This window comes from Lissotriton vulgaris, chromosome 5, assembly GCF_964263255.1.
Source record: "Lissotriton vulgaris chromosome 5, aLisVul1.2, whole genome shotgun sequence".
Lineage (NCBI taxonomy): Eukaryota > Metazoa > Chordata > Amphibia > Caudata > Salamandridae > Lissotriton > Lissotriton vulgaris.
The window spans coordinates 2,008,394,076-2,008,407,669 of record NC_141693.1 but is presented as its reverse complement, the minus strand read 5'-3'; the positions used below and the strand labels follow the sequence as shown (position 1 = coordinate 2,008,407,669).

The 13,594-nt window shown below is 52.4% G+C and overlaps 1 protein-coding gene across 4 annotated transcripts in view; it reads left to right on the top strand.

Moving 5' to 3' along the window:
* The window catches only part of ABL1 (ABL proto-oncogene 1, non-receptor tyrosine kinase), a 266,841-nt gene that overhangs the window by 169,029 nt on the left and 84,218 nt on the right, over positions 1-13,594 (top strand). For 2 of the 4 annotated variants that reach the window (XM_086924806.1, XM_086924808.1), the window contains exons 2-3: positions 2,010-2,180; positions 3,956-4,251. In XM_086924806.1, the coding sequence (XP_086780932.1) occupies positions 2,010-2,180; positions 3,956-4,251 (467 nt within the window). Of the gene's footprint in view, positions 1-2,006; positions 2,181-3,955; positions 4,252-13,594 lie in introns of all 4 variants that reach the window. The other 2 variants (XM_086924805.1, XM_086924807.1) reach the window with 1 other exon arrangement.

The following is a 13,594-nucleotide window of genomic DNA, read 5'->3' as shown; positions in this document are numbered from 1 at the left end:
TGTCTGAGTGTCTGTCTGAGTGTCTGTCTGAGTGTCTGTGTCTGTCTGAGTGTCTGTCTGAGTGTGTGTGTCTGTCTGAGTGTGTGTCTGAGTGTCTGTCTGAGTGTCTGTCTGAGTGTCTGTCTGAGTGTCTGTCTGAGTGTCTGTCTGAGTGTGTGTCTGAGTGTGTGTCTGAGTGTGTGTCTGAGTGTGTGTCTGAGTGTGTGTCTGTCTGAGTGTGTGTCTGTCTGAGTGTGTGTCTGTCTGAGTGTGTGTGTCTGTCTGAGTGTGTGTGTCTGTCTGAGTGTGTGTGTCTGTCTGAGTGTGTGTGTCTGTCTGAGTGTCTGTCTGAGTGTCTGTCTGAGTGTCTGTCTGAGTGTCTGTCTGAGTGTGTGTCTGTCTGAGTGTGTGTCTGTCTGAGTGTGTGTGTCTGTCTGAGTGTGTGTGTCTGTCTGAGTGTGTGTGTCTGTCTGAGTGTGTGTGTCTGTCTGAGTGTCTGTCTGAGTGTCTGTCTGAGTGTCTGTCTGAGTGTCTGTCTGAGTGTCTGTCTGAGTGTCTGTCTGAGTGTCTGTCTGAGTGTCTGTCTGAGTGTCTGTCTGAGTGTCTGTCTGAGTGTCTGTCTGAGTGTCTGTCTGAGTGTCTGTCTGAGTGTGTGTCTGAGTGTGTGTCTGAGTGTGTGTCTGAGTGTGTGTCTGAGTGTGTGTCTGAGTGTGTGTCTGAGTGTGTGTCTGAGTGTGTGTCTGAGTGTGTGTCTGTCTGAGTGTGTGTCTGTCTGAGTGTGTGTCTGTCTGAGTGTGTGTCTGTCTGAGTGTGTGTGTCTGTCTGAGTGTGTGTGTCTGTCTGAGTGTGTGTGTCTGTCTGAGTGTCTGTCTGAGTGTCTGTCTGAGTGTCTGTCTGAGTGTCTGTCTGAGTGTCTGTCTGAGTGTCTGTCTGAGTGTCTGTCTGAGTGTCTGTCTGAGTGTCTGTCTGAGTGTCTGTCTGAGTGTCTGTCTGAGTGTCTGTCTGAGTGTCTGTCTGAGTGTCTGTCTGAGTGTCTGTCTGAGTGTCTGTCTGAGTGTCTGTCTGAGTGTGTGTCTGAGTGTGTGTCTGTGTGTCTGTCTGAGTGTGTGTCTGTCTGAGTGTGTGTCTGTCTGAGTGTGTGTCTGTCTGAGTGTGTGTCTGTCTGAGTGTGTGTCTGTCTGAGTGTGTGTCTGTCTGAGTGTGTGTCTGTCTGAGTGTGTGTCTGTCTGAGTGTGTGTGTCTGTCTGAGTGTGTGTGTCTGTCTGAGTGTGTGTCTGTCTGAGTGTGTGTCTGTCTGAGTGTGTGTCTGTCTGAGTGTGTGTCTGTCTGAGTGTGTGTCTGTCTGAGTGTGTGTCTGTCTGAGTGTGTGTGTCTGTCTGAGTGTGTGTGTCTGTCTGAGTGTGTGTGTCTGTCTGAGTGTGTGTGTCTGTCTGAGTGTGTGAGTGTGTGTCTGTCTGAGTGTGTGTCTGAGAGTGTTCTTCTTGAATAGACCTGAGATTGAAGCAGATTCAGTCCTGCAAGATATGAGTTTCTTCGAGGCACTTGTTGTTTTGTTGAGGACACGTTTGTTGCACGAGGCAGGAGCTACTTGATCCGCCACGGAGCACACGTAGTGTGATGATTGGTATGTACAGGGCGCACTCGAGGAGCTTTGCAGTGCAGTGCTCCAGGTGTGTGTGCTTTCTTAGGGCATTGCGCTGCTGTTGTGCACCTTGAATACTATTATTCTGCAGTCGACGTGACCAAGTGTACCGCTGTCCTATAAAAGAAGATTAATGGTTTCTTTCTCCTTCTCTCCTTTTCTTCCCCTCCTCCCATCTGTTCTTCCTGGTGGTGTTTCTTTATCTCAAATGTTCTTTTGGCCCATGGTTTCTATTCCTCGTGTGTCTCATGCACCGTTCTCTTGCCTCTTGTGTTTCTCTCCACCCCTGTTTACTCTCCATGGCACTCTCCTCCTCTTCTCTCTCCTGTTCCTTGCTTTCCATCTTCAATCCCCCTGCCTCCTTTCCTCTTAACTTCTCCTCCAGAAGCCCTGCAGAGACCAATCGGGTCGGATTTTGAGCCTCAGGGTCTGAGTGAAGCCGCACGGTGGAACTCCAAGGAGAACCTCCTCTCGGGCCCCAGCGAGAACGACCCCAACCTCTTTGTTGCACTCTATGACTTTGTGGCGAGTGGGGATAACACCCTCAGCATCACCAAAGGTAAGTGAGTGAGGATAACACCCTCCGCATCACCAAAGGTAGGTGTGGGCTGGAGCTGACCTGGGGTCTGCGAAGGGAGCAGGGCGATGGGCTGGGTCTGCGAAGGGAGCAGGGCGATGGGCTGGGTCTGCGAAGGGAGCATGGTGATGGGCTGGGTCTGCGAAGGGAGCAGGGAGATGGGCTGGGTCTGCGAAGGGAGCAGGGCGATGGGCTGGGTCTGCGAAGGGAGCAGGGCGATGGGCTGGGTCTGCGAAAGGAGCGGGCTGGGTCTGCGAAAGGAGCAGGGCGATGGGCTGGGTCTGCGAAGGGAGCAGGGCGATGGGCTGGGTCTGCGAAGGGAGCAGGGCGATGGGCTGGGTCTGCGAAGAAAGTAGGGCGATGGGCTGGACATGCACTAGGCAGGGATGTGGTGGGGGGGCTGCAGAGGGAGCAGGGCGATGGGTGGACATGCACTAGTCAGGGAGGTGTCTGGGGGTCTGCGAAGGGAGCATGGCGATGAGCTGGTCAGGGAGGTGGCCTGGGGTCTGTGAAGGGAGCAGGGCGATGGGGTGGACATGCACTAGTCAGGGAGGTGTCTGGGGGTCTGCGAAGGGAGCAGGGTGATGGGTGGACATGCACTAGTCAGGGAGGTGTCTGGGGGTCTGCGAAGGGAGCATGGCGATGGGGTGGACATGCACTAGTCAGGGAGGTGGCCTGGGGTCTGTGAAGGGAGCAGGGCGATGGAGTGGACATGCACTAGTCAGGGAGGTGGCCTGGGGTCTGTGAAGGGAGCAGGGTGATGGGGTGGACACGCACTAGTCAGGGAGGTGGTGGGGGGCTGCAGAGGGAGCAGGGCGATGGGTGGACATGCACTAGTCAGGGAGGTGGCAGGGGGGTCTGCAAAGGGAGCAGGGCGATGGGTTGGGCGTGCACTAGTCGGGGAGGTGGCAGGGGGGTCTGCGAAGGGAGCATGGCGATGGGTTGGACATGCACTAGTCAGGGAGGTGGCCTGGGGTCTGTGAAGGGAGCAGGGCGATGGGTGGACATGCACTAGTCAGGGAGGTGGGCTGCGAAGGGAGCAGGGCGATGGGTTGGACTTGCACTAATCAGGGATGTGGGTGGGGGGCATCCCGCTCTTAGGGATACAGCTAGGTCTCATGCTCGTAAAAGGGAAATGGTGGAGCAGACTTACAAGAAGATGGACAATTCTCTAAAAAGGAGAGGGCTGTGCACGCTAAAAAGATGAGTTATTCCTTTAAAGGGACAGGGTTGAGCGGACCTAGAAGAGGATGGATAATTCTAAAAGATAGGAGGTTGACCATGACATGGACAGGTAGCTGATGGTAGAGGAGTTATTCCTTTAAAGGGAAATGGTTGAGCATGCTTAAAAGAGAAGTTGTACTACAGGGATATGACTCCTGCCTTAGAAGGGAGATGGTTGAGCATACTAATAGAGGAGGTGACTCCTTCCTTAAAAGGAGGTTCATGAACATACTAAAAAGGAGAACTATTTTTTGGGCAGCTGCCATGAGGTAGTGCTGTCACTTATACATAGCAAGAGGATGTCTGCTCCACGTGCAGTAAAGAATGGCATGACGAAGACATGGACAGGTAGCTGATTCTGCCCTGGCGTGTTCAGGTTGTCCTTTAAGTTATAATTTTAACCGATGTCTCTGTATTTGTCCGAGCTGGCATGGGTATGCAGGTGCTAAGCATTGGCTCAATATACCTTCAGCTCACTGACTTTGGAGTGCATCCTAGTTCTTCCAACCTGTAGTCTGTCCATTATTTTGCAGGTGAAAAGCTCCGTGTCCTTGGTTATAACCACAATGGAGAGTGGTGTGAAGCGCAGACCAAGAACGGACAGGGTTGGGTACCTAGCAACTACATCACCCCTGTGAACAGCTTAGAGAAGCACTCGTGGTACCATGGACCGGTGTCGCGCAACGCGGCCGAGTACCTGCTGAGCAGTGGTATCAATGGCAGCTTCTTGGTGCGGGAGAGCGAAAGCTGCCCTGGGCAGCGGTCCATATCACTGCGATATGAAGGACGGGTCTACCACTACAGGATCAACACTGCCTCCGATGGAAAGGTGAGGAATCGCGGAGGGGCCTGTGGTGGCGGATGTGTGTGAAAGAGGGGCGGTGTCTGAGACTGCAAGAGACCAATGGACAATGAGATGGGGTGGTACTGCAGAAGAGTGACAAATAGAGCTGGATGGGGTGGTACTGCAGAAGAGGGACAAATAGAGCTGGGTGGGGTGGTACTGCAGAAGAGGGACAAATAGAGCTGGGTGGGGTGGTACTGCAGAAGACGGACAAATAGAGCTGGATGGGGTGTTACTGCAGAAGAGGGACAAATAGAGCTGGATGGGGTGGTACTGCAGAAGAGGGACAAATAGAGCTGGATGGGGTGGTACTGCAGAAGACGGACAAATAGAGCTGGGTGGGGTGGTACTGCAGAAGAGGGACAAATAGAGCTGGGTGGGGTGGTACTGCAGAAGAGGGACAAATAGAGCTGGGTGGGGTGGTACTGCAGAAGAGGGACAAATAGAGCTGGGTGGGGTGGTACTGCAGAAGACGGACAAATAGAGCTGGATGGGGTGGTACTGCAGAAGACGGACAAATAGAGCTGGATGGGGTGGTACTGCAGAAGAGGGACAAATAGAGCTGGATGGGGTGGTACTGCAGAAGACGGACAAATAGAGCTGGGTGGGGTGGTACTGCAGAAGAGGGACAAATAGAGCTGGGTGTTGTGGTATTGCAGAAGACTCAGAAATAGAGCTGGGTGGTGTGGTACTGCCGAAGAGGGGGAAATAGAGCTGGGTGGTGTGTACGGCCGAAGTGCGGGAATTAGAGCTGGGTAGTGTGGTGTGGTACTGCCGAAGAGTGGGAAACAGGCTGGGTGGTGTGGTACTGTCGAAGAGCAGGAAATAGAGCTGGGTGGTGTGGTACTGTCGAAGAGCGGAAAATTGAGTTGGGTGGTGAATACAGCCAAAGAGCAGGAAATAGAGCTGGGTGGTGTGGTACTGCAGAAGAGCAGGATATAGAGCTGGGTGGTGTGTTACTGCAGAAGAGCAGGAAATAAAGCTGGGTGGTGGTGTACTTTGGAAGAGCGGGAAATCTAGCTGGGTGGCGTGGTACACGCAGGCAATTTAAATAGAAGTCACTAAAAAGTATATCATATAGTCTGTAATGCATTGGTACAAGAAAAGCCAAGTTATGCATCTTTTATGGTACCACTACACACCTGAACTCTAAAATACCATACACTTTGGAGAATCAACATAGAAAAAAAATTAAGAAATAAACCACCTTACAACAATCATAACAGCGTATCTGAACTCGTATTATGAATCCAATTAGGTGTTTGTTAAGCGCGACTACTCACCCATAATGGTCTCAAGGCGCTGGGGATGTGGTGGTGGGTGGGGGGGGGTCACAGGTTCCAGTCCATCAAGGAAGGGGGTCTGTTGAAGAGCCAGGTTTTGAGGTTTCTTGCGAAGATGGGGAGCGATGTTATCTGTCTGAGGTGGAGCGGAAGGTCGTGCCAGGCTCTGGCCGCGCAGGAGTAGGAGAGTTGGGCTGATCATATGGTCCTTTGGGGTGCGTTGAATTTGATTCGGCTGTTCAAATATGCTGGTCCGGTGTCGTGGAGAGCCTTGTTCTCGTAGGTGAGCATCTTGAAGGTGACTCTAGCTTCGATGGGGAGCCAATGGAGTGTGCGCAGGTGCCGGGAGATGTGGCAGTGTCTTGTCAGGTTGAGGACCAGTCTTGCGGCGGCGTTTTGGATGTTCTTTAGCTTGCTGTGAGATTTTTGTTTATTATTGTGTCATAGTGCGTTGCCGTAGTCGAGCCTGCTGATGACCTATGCCTGAGTGACGGTCTTTCTGTGTTCGAGGGGGATCCATTTGAAGGACTTACGTATGAGGCGGAGGGTGTGGAAGCAGGACGACACAACGGAGTTGATCTGGCAGTCCATTTTGAGCTCTGACTTCAGGATGATTCCCAGGTTGCGTGCGTGGTCCGTGGGGGGTAGGCGGGCTTCCGAGGGCAGTGGGCCACCAGGCGTCGTACCATGCGTCTGGGTTTTGGCCCATGATGAGTACTTGTGTTTAGTTGTAGGCAGCTGTTTTTCATCCATTTGGCGACTGGTTCCATGCCTTCTCGAAAGCTGTGTCTGGCGGTATTGGGTTTGTTGGAAAGGGAGAGGATGAGTTGGGTGTTGTCTGCGTATGACACAATGTTGATTCCATAGGTTCTGACGCTGGGGGAGAGCGGAGCCATGTAGACGTTGAAGAGCGTAGGGCTGAGGGAGGACCCCTGAGGGACTCCGCAGAAGGTAGGTGTAGGGTCCGAGAGGAAAGGGAGTAGTCTGACCCACTGCGTTCTGCCTGAGAGGAAGGAGCGGATCCAGTCGAGGGCCTTGTCTTAGATCCCTGCGTCGTGGAGTCTGCGTATTAGGGTGCGGTGAGAGACTGTGTCAAACGCCGCTGAGAGGTCGAGGAGGATGAGGGCTGCTGTTTCTCCTTGGTCCAGTAAGGTACGGATGTCGCCTGTTAGAGGAGGGCGGTTTCCGTACTGTGTTTTTTTCTGAAGCCGGATTGGGAGGAGCCGAGGATGTTGTGCTCTTCGATGCACCATTCCTCAGGTCCTGCCACTCCAGATCTGCTCCACCTCTTCTCCCCTCCCCAGCCCTTCAGGTCCTGTCACTCTAGAGCTTTTCGCTGTCCTCTTCCATCCGACGCCATTCCAAAGCAGCCGCTTCTACCCACAGCCCCTCAGGTCCTGTCCTGTCCTTCCAGAGCTGCTTCCTCCCTTCTTCCATCCCCTGTCCCTCGGGTCTTACCAGTCTAAACTAACTGCCTCTCCTCTTCCATCTCTAACCTCTCATTCCTTGGTTTGGGTTTCCCTTGTTGTTGTCCTGAGCAGTCATGGTGCATAAGCAGACTGTCCCCACCATTGCATTTAGTTCCATTGTTGGGCTCTTGGCCGCAACGAAGTGAGTAGGTAAGGAGATGGCATAAAATAATTCAGCTCTGACACCACTGGCTGCTTTCCCTGCTGTTGCTTTCACACTCTTCCCCCCCCCCCCCCCCTTAATCCTGCTAGTCTTCCAATCCTTCTCTCCCCTTTCTTAACATTGTTCTCCACCAGCGCCCGTTCTCATCGACATTTTATATATGTGTATATATATATATATATATATATATATGTTCGAGGCATGAGGGCTGCTGAATTCATATCTGTGCGGAAACAGCAAAATACAAGTTGGGCGGCACACTTTGTACTTATGATGTGACTTGTATCACATATTTGGATGCAATGACGGAAACAGCAAAATATAAGTCGGGCGCCACACAAAGTGTGGCTCTGTGTGGGTGTAAATGCAATAGGTCCTGCATTTGCGAGCGATTACGCTATTGGCATTGTAAATGACAATGCTATTTATTTACCGATTAAGCTATTGGCAATGTAAATGACAATGCCATTTATTTATGATTTAAAAAAAAAAAAGTCATGAGCAATGCCAATAGCTAATGCCGAGACCATTGCATTGTAAATGCTTGTTCGTTCATGAGATGGTGCAAGCCGGCAGGGCTAACGCGTTACAGATTATCCACCAAATGCCCTTTATGCAGCCGCCCCTGAGGAAGAAGTTTAACACTTCGAAACGCGTCGGGCATTGTGACTTTTAAATCCGGCATGAATCAGCTGGCCGTCAGGTTAATAGACTTCCAGCAGGAGTCGCGTGCAGCCGGATATGCTTGGGCATTTGGTGGGATATATATATATATATATATATATATATATATCTATATCTATATCTATATCTATATATATCTATATCTATATGTATCTATATATATCTATATAGATATATATTGCATTTAGTTCCATTGTTGGGCTCTTGGCCGCAACGAAGTGAGTCGGTAAGGAGATGGCATTAAATAATTCAGCTCTGACACCACTGGCTGCTTTCCCTGCTGTTGCTTTCACACTCTTCCCCCCCCCCCCCTTAATCCTGCTAGTCTTCCAATCCTTCTCTCCCCTTTCTTAACATTGTTCTCCACCAGCGCCCGTTCTCATCGACATTTTATATATGTGTTATATATATATATATATATATATATATATATATATATATATATATATATATATATATGTTCGAGGCATGAGGGCTGCTGAATTCATATCTGTGCATAGATCGCCGCCTAGTGTTGGGTCCGGATGATTGCACATTGTTGTCCTGGAAGAGTCTTCGTAGTATCACAAGATAGGTGGCTCCTCCCCTGAACTACAGTGCGCATGGGCATCCTCTCCATCCCCAGATTGTTTTTTTCCGCCATTGGGTTCGGATGTCTAATCTTAACTCCAGTTAAATAACTTGTAATCTTTCTATTCCTAAGGCCAAAAGGCCTTCTTAGCGTCGGTATTGTATCGTTCGGTGCCTGGCCCTTTCGGTTCTTCGATCGGCGTCGAAAAAAAGTTTCTCTCGACGACTCATGCCCAGACTACATCGACGATGGAACGGACCCCGTTTAAGCGGTGTCCTGTGTGTAATTCGAAATATTCGAACTTAGATGTGCCCCCAGTGTGCAACACCTGTTTGTCCCCCGACCACGACGAGTCAAAATGTTTCGCCTGCTCAAGGTTCCGGTCAAAGTAGACTATTAAACTTCGACGTGCGGCGAGGCAGTCGGCCCAACAGTCGGCTCCAGCACCTGCAAACATCTTCGATGCCGGGGACGAGGAACTCTTCCAAGATGAGGATGAGGCGGAAGATGACGTTCCCGAAGAAATGTCGGAACCGGCGTCGAAGCAAGACTCCAATTTCGAAGTGGACGAGCCAGACGAGGAGTTCGCCCACGACCAGGATGTCGTCGAGGTAGGGGACGACGATCAGGCCCTTGCGGCCGTTGATGACGACTCCGGTGGTGAACCGAGTCGGCCCGCAGTTCCAGGGCCTATCATTGACATTCAGCCCGCTCCGGCTCCGGTCGAGGCATCGCCGAAAGGCCTTAGCCAAGATCCATCCTTTCGGTCTACAGCCCCGCGACATAGCCAGGCTAAGACCCTTTCAAAGGAGCCATCGGTCGATTCCGTGAAATCGAAACTGAAACAGACGGAGACGAAATCGAAACCGAAACTACTCAAAATGGTGGTCGGTTCGACGTCGACGCACGCCCCGAAGGTTGTCAGCGATCCTTCGACTGCCAAGATGCCCGTCGGCGCCAAGACTGGGACTCCGAAGCAGGGCTCTGCCACCAAGACCGTCGCCTCGAAGGCCTCGGCGCCGGTGCCTGCGTCCACTACCAAGCATGCCGAGAAGGGCAAGGGACTTCCGTTCGGGAAAGATCTCCAGCCACCCCTCTCGGGACTCAAGGCTGGGCTGGCGAAGAGGGTCGAAGCCACGACCAAGGACGCCCCGAAATTTTCGTCGACGCCCAAGGACGGAGGTGCACCGCGCAAGGAGGTCGATTCGACTCGCTCAAGCGAGCGGCCTACTCAGGCGTCGGAGAAACACAAAGCCGGCGCTTCCGGTTCGAAGCAGGCTGAATCGACGCCACTTAAGTTGGCCTTCCGCCCGATGCCCGTCCAAAGACTCAAGAGGCCTCCAAGGTGGCAAAGGTGTCCTCGCATGCACAGGTCGTCTATCATGAGCCTTCTTACGACAACCAAACGAAACAGTTTATTGACTCGGAGTCGGGCAGGCTTACCGTCCCCAAGCGGAAGATCACGCCTGAACATCCTTTGGAGGGTTACAAAATTCCCCTAAAAAAAAAGATGGCCTCCGCCACCTCTCCGGTTCTTGTTGAACCTCTTCAGGACTACTCACACCACACTGTTCATTCTCCAACTCAGAGTGAGGAAGACTTAACTGCGGACTATAGCCAAATGGGCTTCTCTTACCATACTGACACTGATCAGGATGTCTCAAATCAATGGTCAGGGGACCCCCATACCGCCCCAGACTCTCAGTCCTACAATGTCAAGCAATCTCCAACTGAGGACACTGCGGCGTTCAATGCATTGATAGAGCGCGCAGCCCTCAATCATGACGTCGAAATGCATGCTGAGCCAGTGGATGAAGACTTCTTATTCGACACCTTCTCCACATCTGAACGCTCCACCAAGACTCTGCCCATGCTTAAGGGGGTCCTCAAACATGCCACAGCCATTTTCAAGGAGCCTACAAAAGCCAGAGTTATCAATCCGCGGATCGACAAGAAATACAGGCCTGATCCAGTGGACCCCACCTACATCAAAGGACAGCTCCCCTTGGACTCCCTTGTGGTGGCTAACGCGCACAAAAGGGCTAACTCTCAATCAACGGGAGACGCTCCCCCTCCGGACAAAGAGTCCAAAATCTTTGAGGCGTCTGGGAAGCGGGTGGCTGCGCAGGCCGCTAACACTTGGAGAATAGCCAATACACAGGCCCTGTTGGCTAGGCACGACAGGGCGCATTACGACACCCTAGAACAATTAATGCAGCACATGCCTGATATGTACAAAAGGCTGCGGAAATGGTTATACAAGAGGGTAAACTGATCTCCAATGCGTCCATCAAGTGTGCACTGGACGCAGCGGACACTGCAGCAAGGGCAATCAATACTAGCGTGATGCTGCGACGCCACGCATGGCTGCGCATCTCTGGGTTTAAACCCGAGATCTAAACTACTCTTCTCAATCAGCCGGTTAATCCGGACTTCCTGTTTGGACCCGATGTTGACACAACACTCGAAAAAATGAAAAAAGACACTGAGACGGCAAAGTCCATGGGGGCTCTCCAGTCACAACAGTTTCGGAGCGGTTCCTTTCGTCGCTCCGGTAACAGGGGAGCAACAAGAGGACAAGCTCTACAGCACTCCCAGTACGCCAAGGGCAACACGCAGTCTGCATACACTAAAAACACCAGAGGTGGATACCGTGGGAACAGCGCCAAAGGGAGAGGCCGCGGCAATAACAACGCCAGGTCCTCCACTCTCAACAAACAGTGACTTCTCGTCACTGCCCCCTGACCATCTAACACCTGTCGGGGGGAGACTTCAGCAGTTCCTGCCACTCTGGGAAAACATCACAACAGACAGGTGGGTGAGGCAACTTATCCGTTACGGCTATTGTCTAGAACTAACCTCCACCCCCCCACCCCCCCCCCCCCCCAACATACCCCCAAGAAACCGTCCTATGTCCGCAGAGCACTCGCACTTATTGCAGAAAGAAGTCCTCTCCATGCTGCAAAAAGGAGCCATAGAACTGGTGCCTGCCGAAGAAAGGGGTGCAGGGGTGTACTTCCTGTACTTCTTGATTCCAAAAAAGGACGGGTCCCTAAGGCCCATTCTAGACCTCAGACCCCTCAACCAATACATCCTCTCGGAGCACTTTCACCTGCTAACTTTACAACAAGTCCTGCCGCTGCTCCGTCAGGGCGACTTCCTAGCCACCCTGGACCTCAAGGATGCGTATTTCCACATTCCCATTCACCCAAGTCACAAAAAGTATCTCAGGTTCACAGTCAACGGTCAGCCTTACCAATTCAAAGTCCTGCCATTCGGGGTCACTACCGCTCCCAGGGTTTTCACCAAGTGCTTGGCAACTGTGGCAGCGCACTTGCGCAGGGAAGGTATTCACGTGTATCCCTACCTGGACGACTGGCTCGTCCAGGCAAGGTCTGCCATACAGTGCGGCCACAACATGTCGCGGACCATTCACCTCCTTCAGTCTGGGGTTCTCTCTCAACTACGCAAAATCTCACCTGCAGCCAGCCCATGTGCAACAGCACCTGGGGGCGTCAATAAACACCCAGTCGGCCACGGCGCAGCCGGCCGCAGCCAGGGTCAACAGCATGCAGGCGCTCATCCGGAGGTTCCGACCTCAGCAATCCCTCCCAGCACAGGTTTTCATGCAACTGATCGGCATGATGGCATCCTGCATATTCATAGTCTCGCACGCGAGGCTGCACATGCGTCCCCTTCAAGAATGCTTAGCCCGTTAGTGGAACCAGGCTCATGGACATCTAAAAGACCTAGTGTTGGTGACCGGTCGTACTTACAACTCTCTGCATTGGTGGAACCCACAAAACCTTTGCAGGGGACGACCGTTCCAGGAGCCTGTCCCACAAATAGTGCTAACGACGGACGCATCTCTCCAGGGTTGGGGGGCGCATGTCCTCCACTACACAGTGCAGGGACTATGGACAGCACAACAGCAACGGATGCATATCAATGTGTTGGAACTCATGGCGATCTTCATGGCACTGAAGGCATTCAAGTTGCACCTGTGCAACAAGGTCGTGTTAGTCCGGACGGACAACATGACCGCCATGTATTACATCCAGAAGCAGGGAGGCACGCACTCCCCGCAGCTGTCCCACCTAGCCCAGAGCATGTGGAAGTGGGCCATTCAGAGGCACATCTTCCTCATGGCGGAGCATCTCCCGGGTGTCGACAACCAGATGGCGGACCTGCTCAGCAGGCACAGTCATCAGATGCACGAGTGGGAGATCCACCCGTCGGTTCTCCATTCGTACTTCCAACAGTGGGGTCATCCAGACATCGACCTGTTCGCCACAAGCGAGAACGCAAAATGCCCAAACTTCGCCGCCAGGTTCCCACACCCGCAGTCTCAGGGCAATGCGATCTGGATGAACTGGTCAGGCAGATTTGCGTACGCTTTTCCGCCAGCCCCCCCTCATACCTCTGGTGGCGCGCAAACTGCGACAGCACTCCATGACACTCATCCTGGTTGCTCCAACGTGGGCACGGCAAGCTTGGTACACCACGTTCCTGGAACTTTCAGTGGTGCCTCACCAGCGGCTGAACCTCACCCCAGCCTCCTCACGCAGAGCCATGGCGACATTCAGCACCCAGATCCACAACAGCTGAACCTTGCGATTTGGCTCCTGAGGTCATAGAGTTTGGATACCTGAACTTGCCTCCTGAGTGTATGGACATCATCAAGGAGGCAAGGCGACCAACTACCAGGGCCTGCTATGCGGCCAAATGGAAGCGGTTTGTTATTTACTGCTCCAACAATAACGTTAACCCGTTGGACGCATCTACGCAAAACATCATATGTTACTTGTTGCATCTGTACCGATGCAACCTGGCGTACAGTTCCATCAGGATCCATCTGGCTGCCATAGCAGCTTACCTTCAAAACAGGCAACACCTTTCCGTTTTTAGGGTACCTGCCATTAAAGACTTTTTGGAAGGCCTTAAAAGAGTGATCCCTCCCAGACACCCCCCTTCACCAGTCTGGTACTTAAATATCGTTCTCACCAGACTCATGGGGCCACCCTTTGAGCCACTCCATTCCTGTGACATACAGTTCCTCACCTGGAAGGTGGCCTTCCTGATAGCTATTACATCCCTGCGGAGGGTCAGTGAGCTGCAAGCCCTCACAATTCAGGAACCCTACCTGCAAATCCATGCG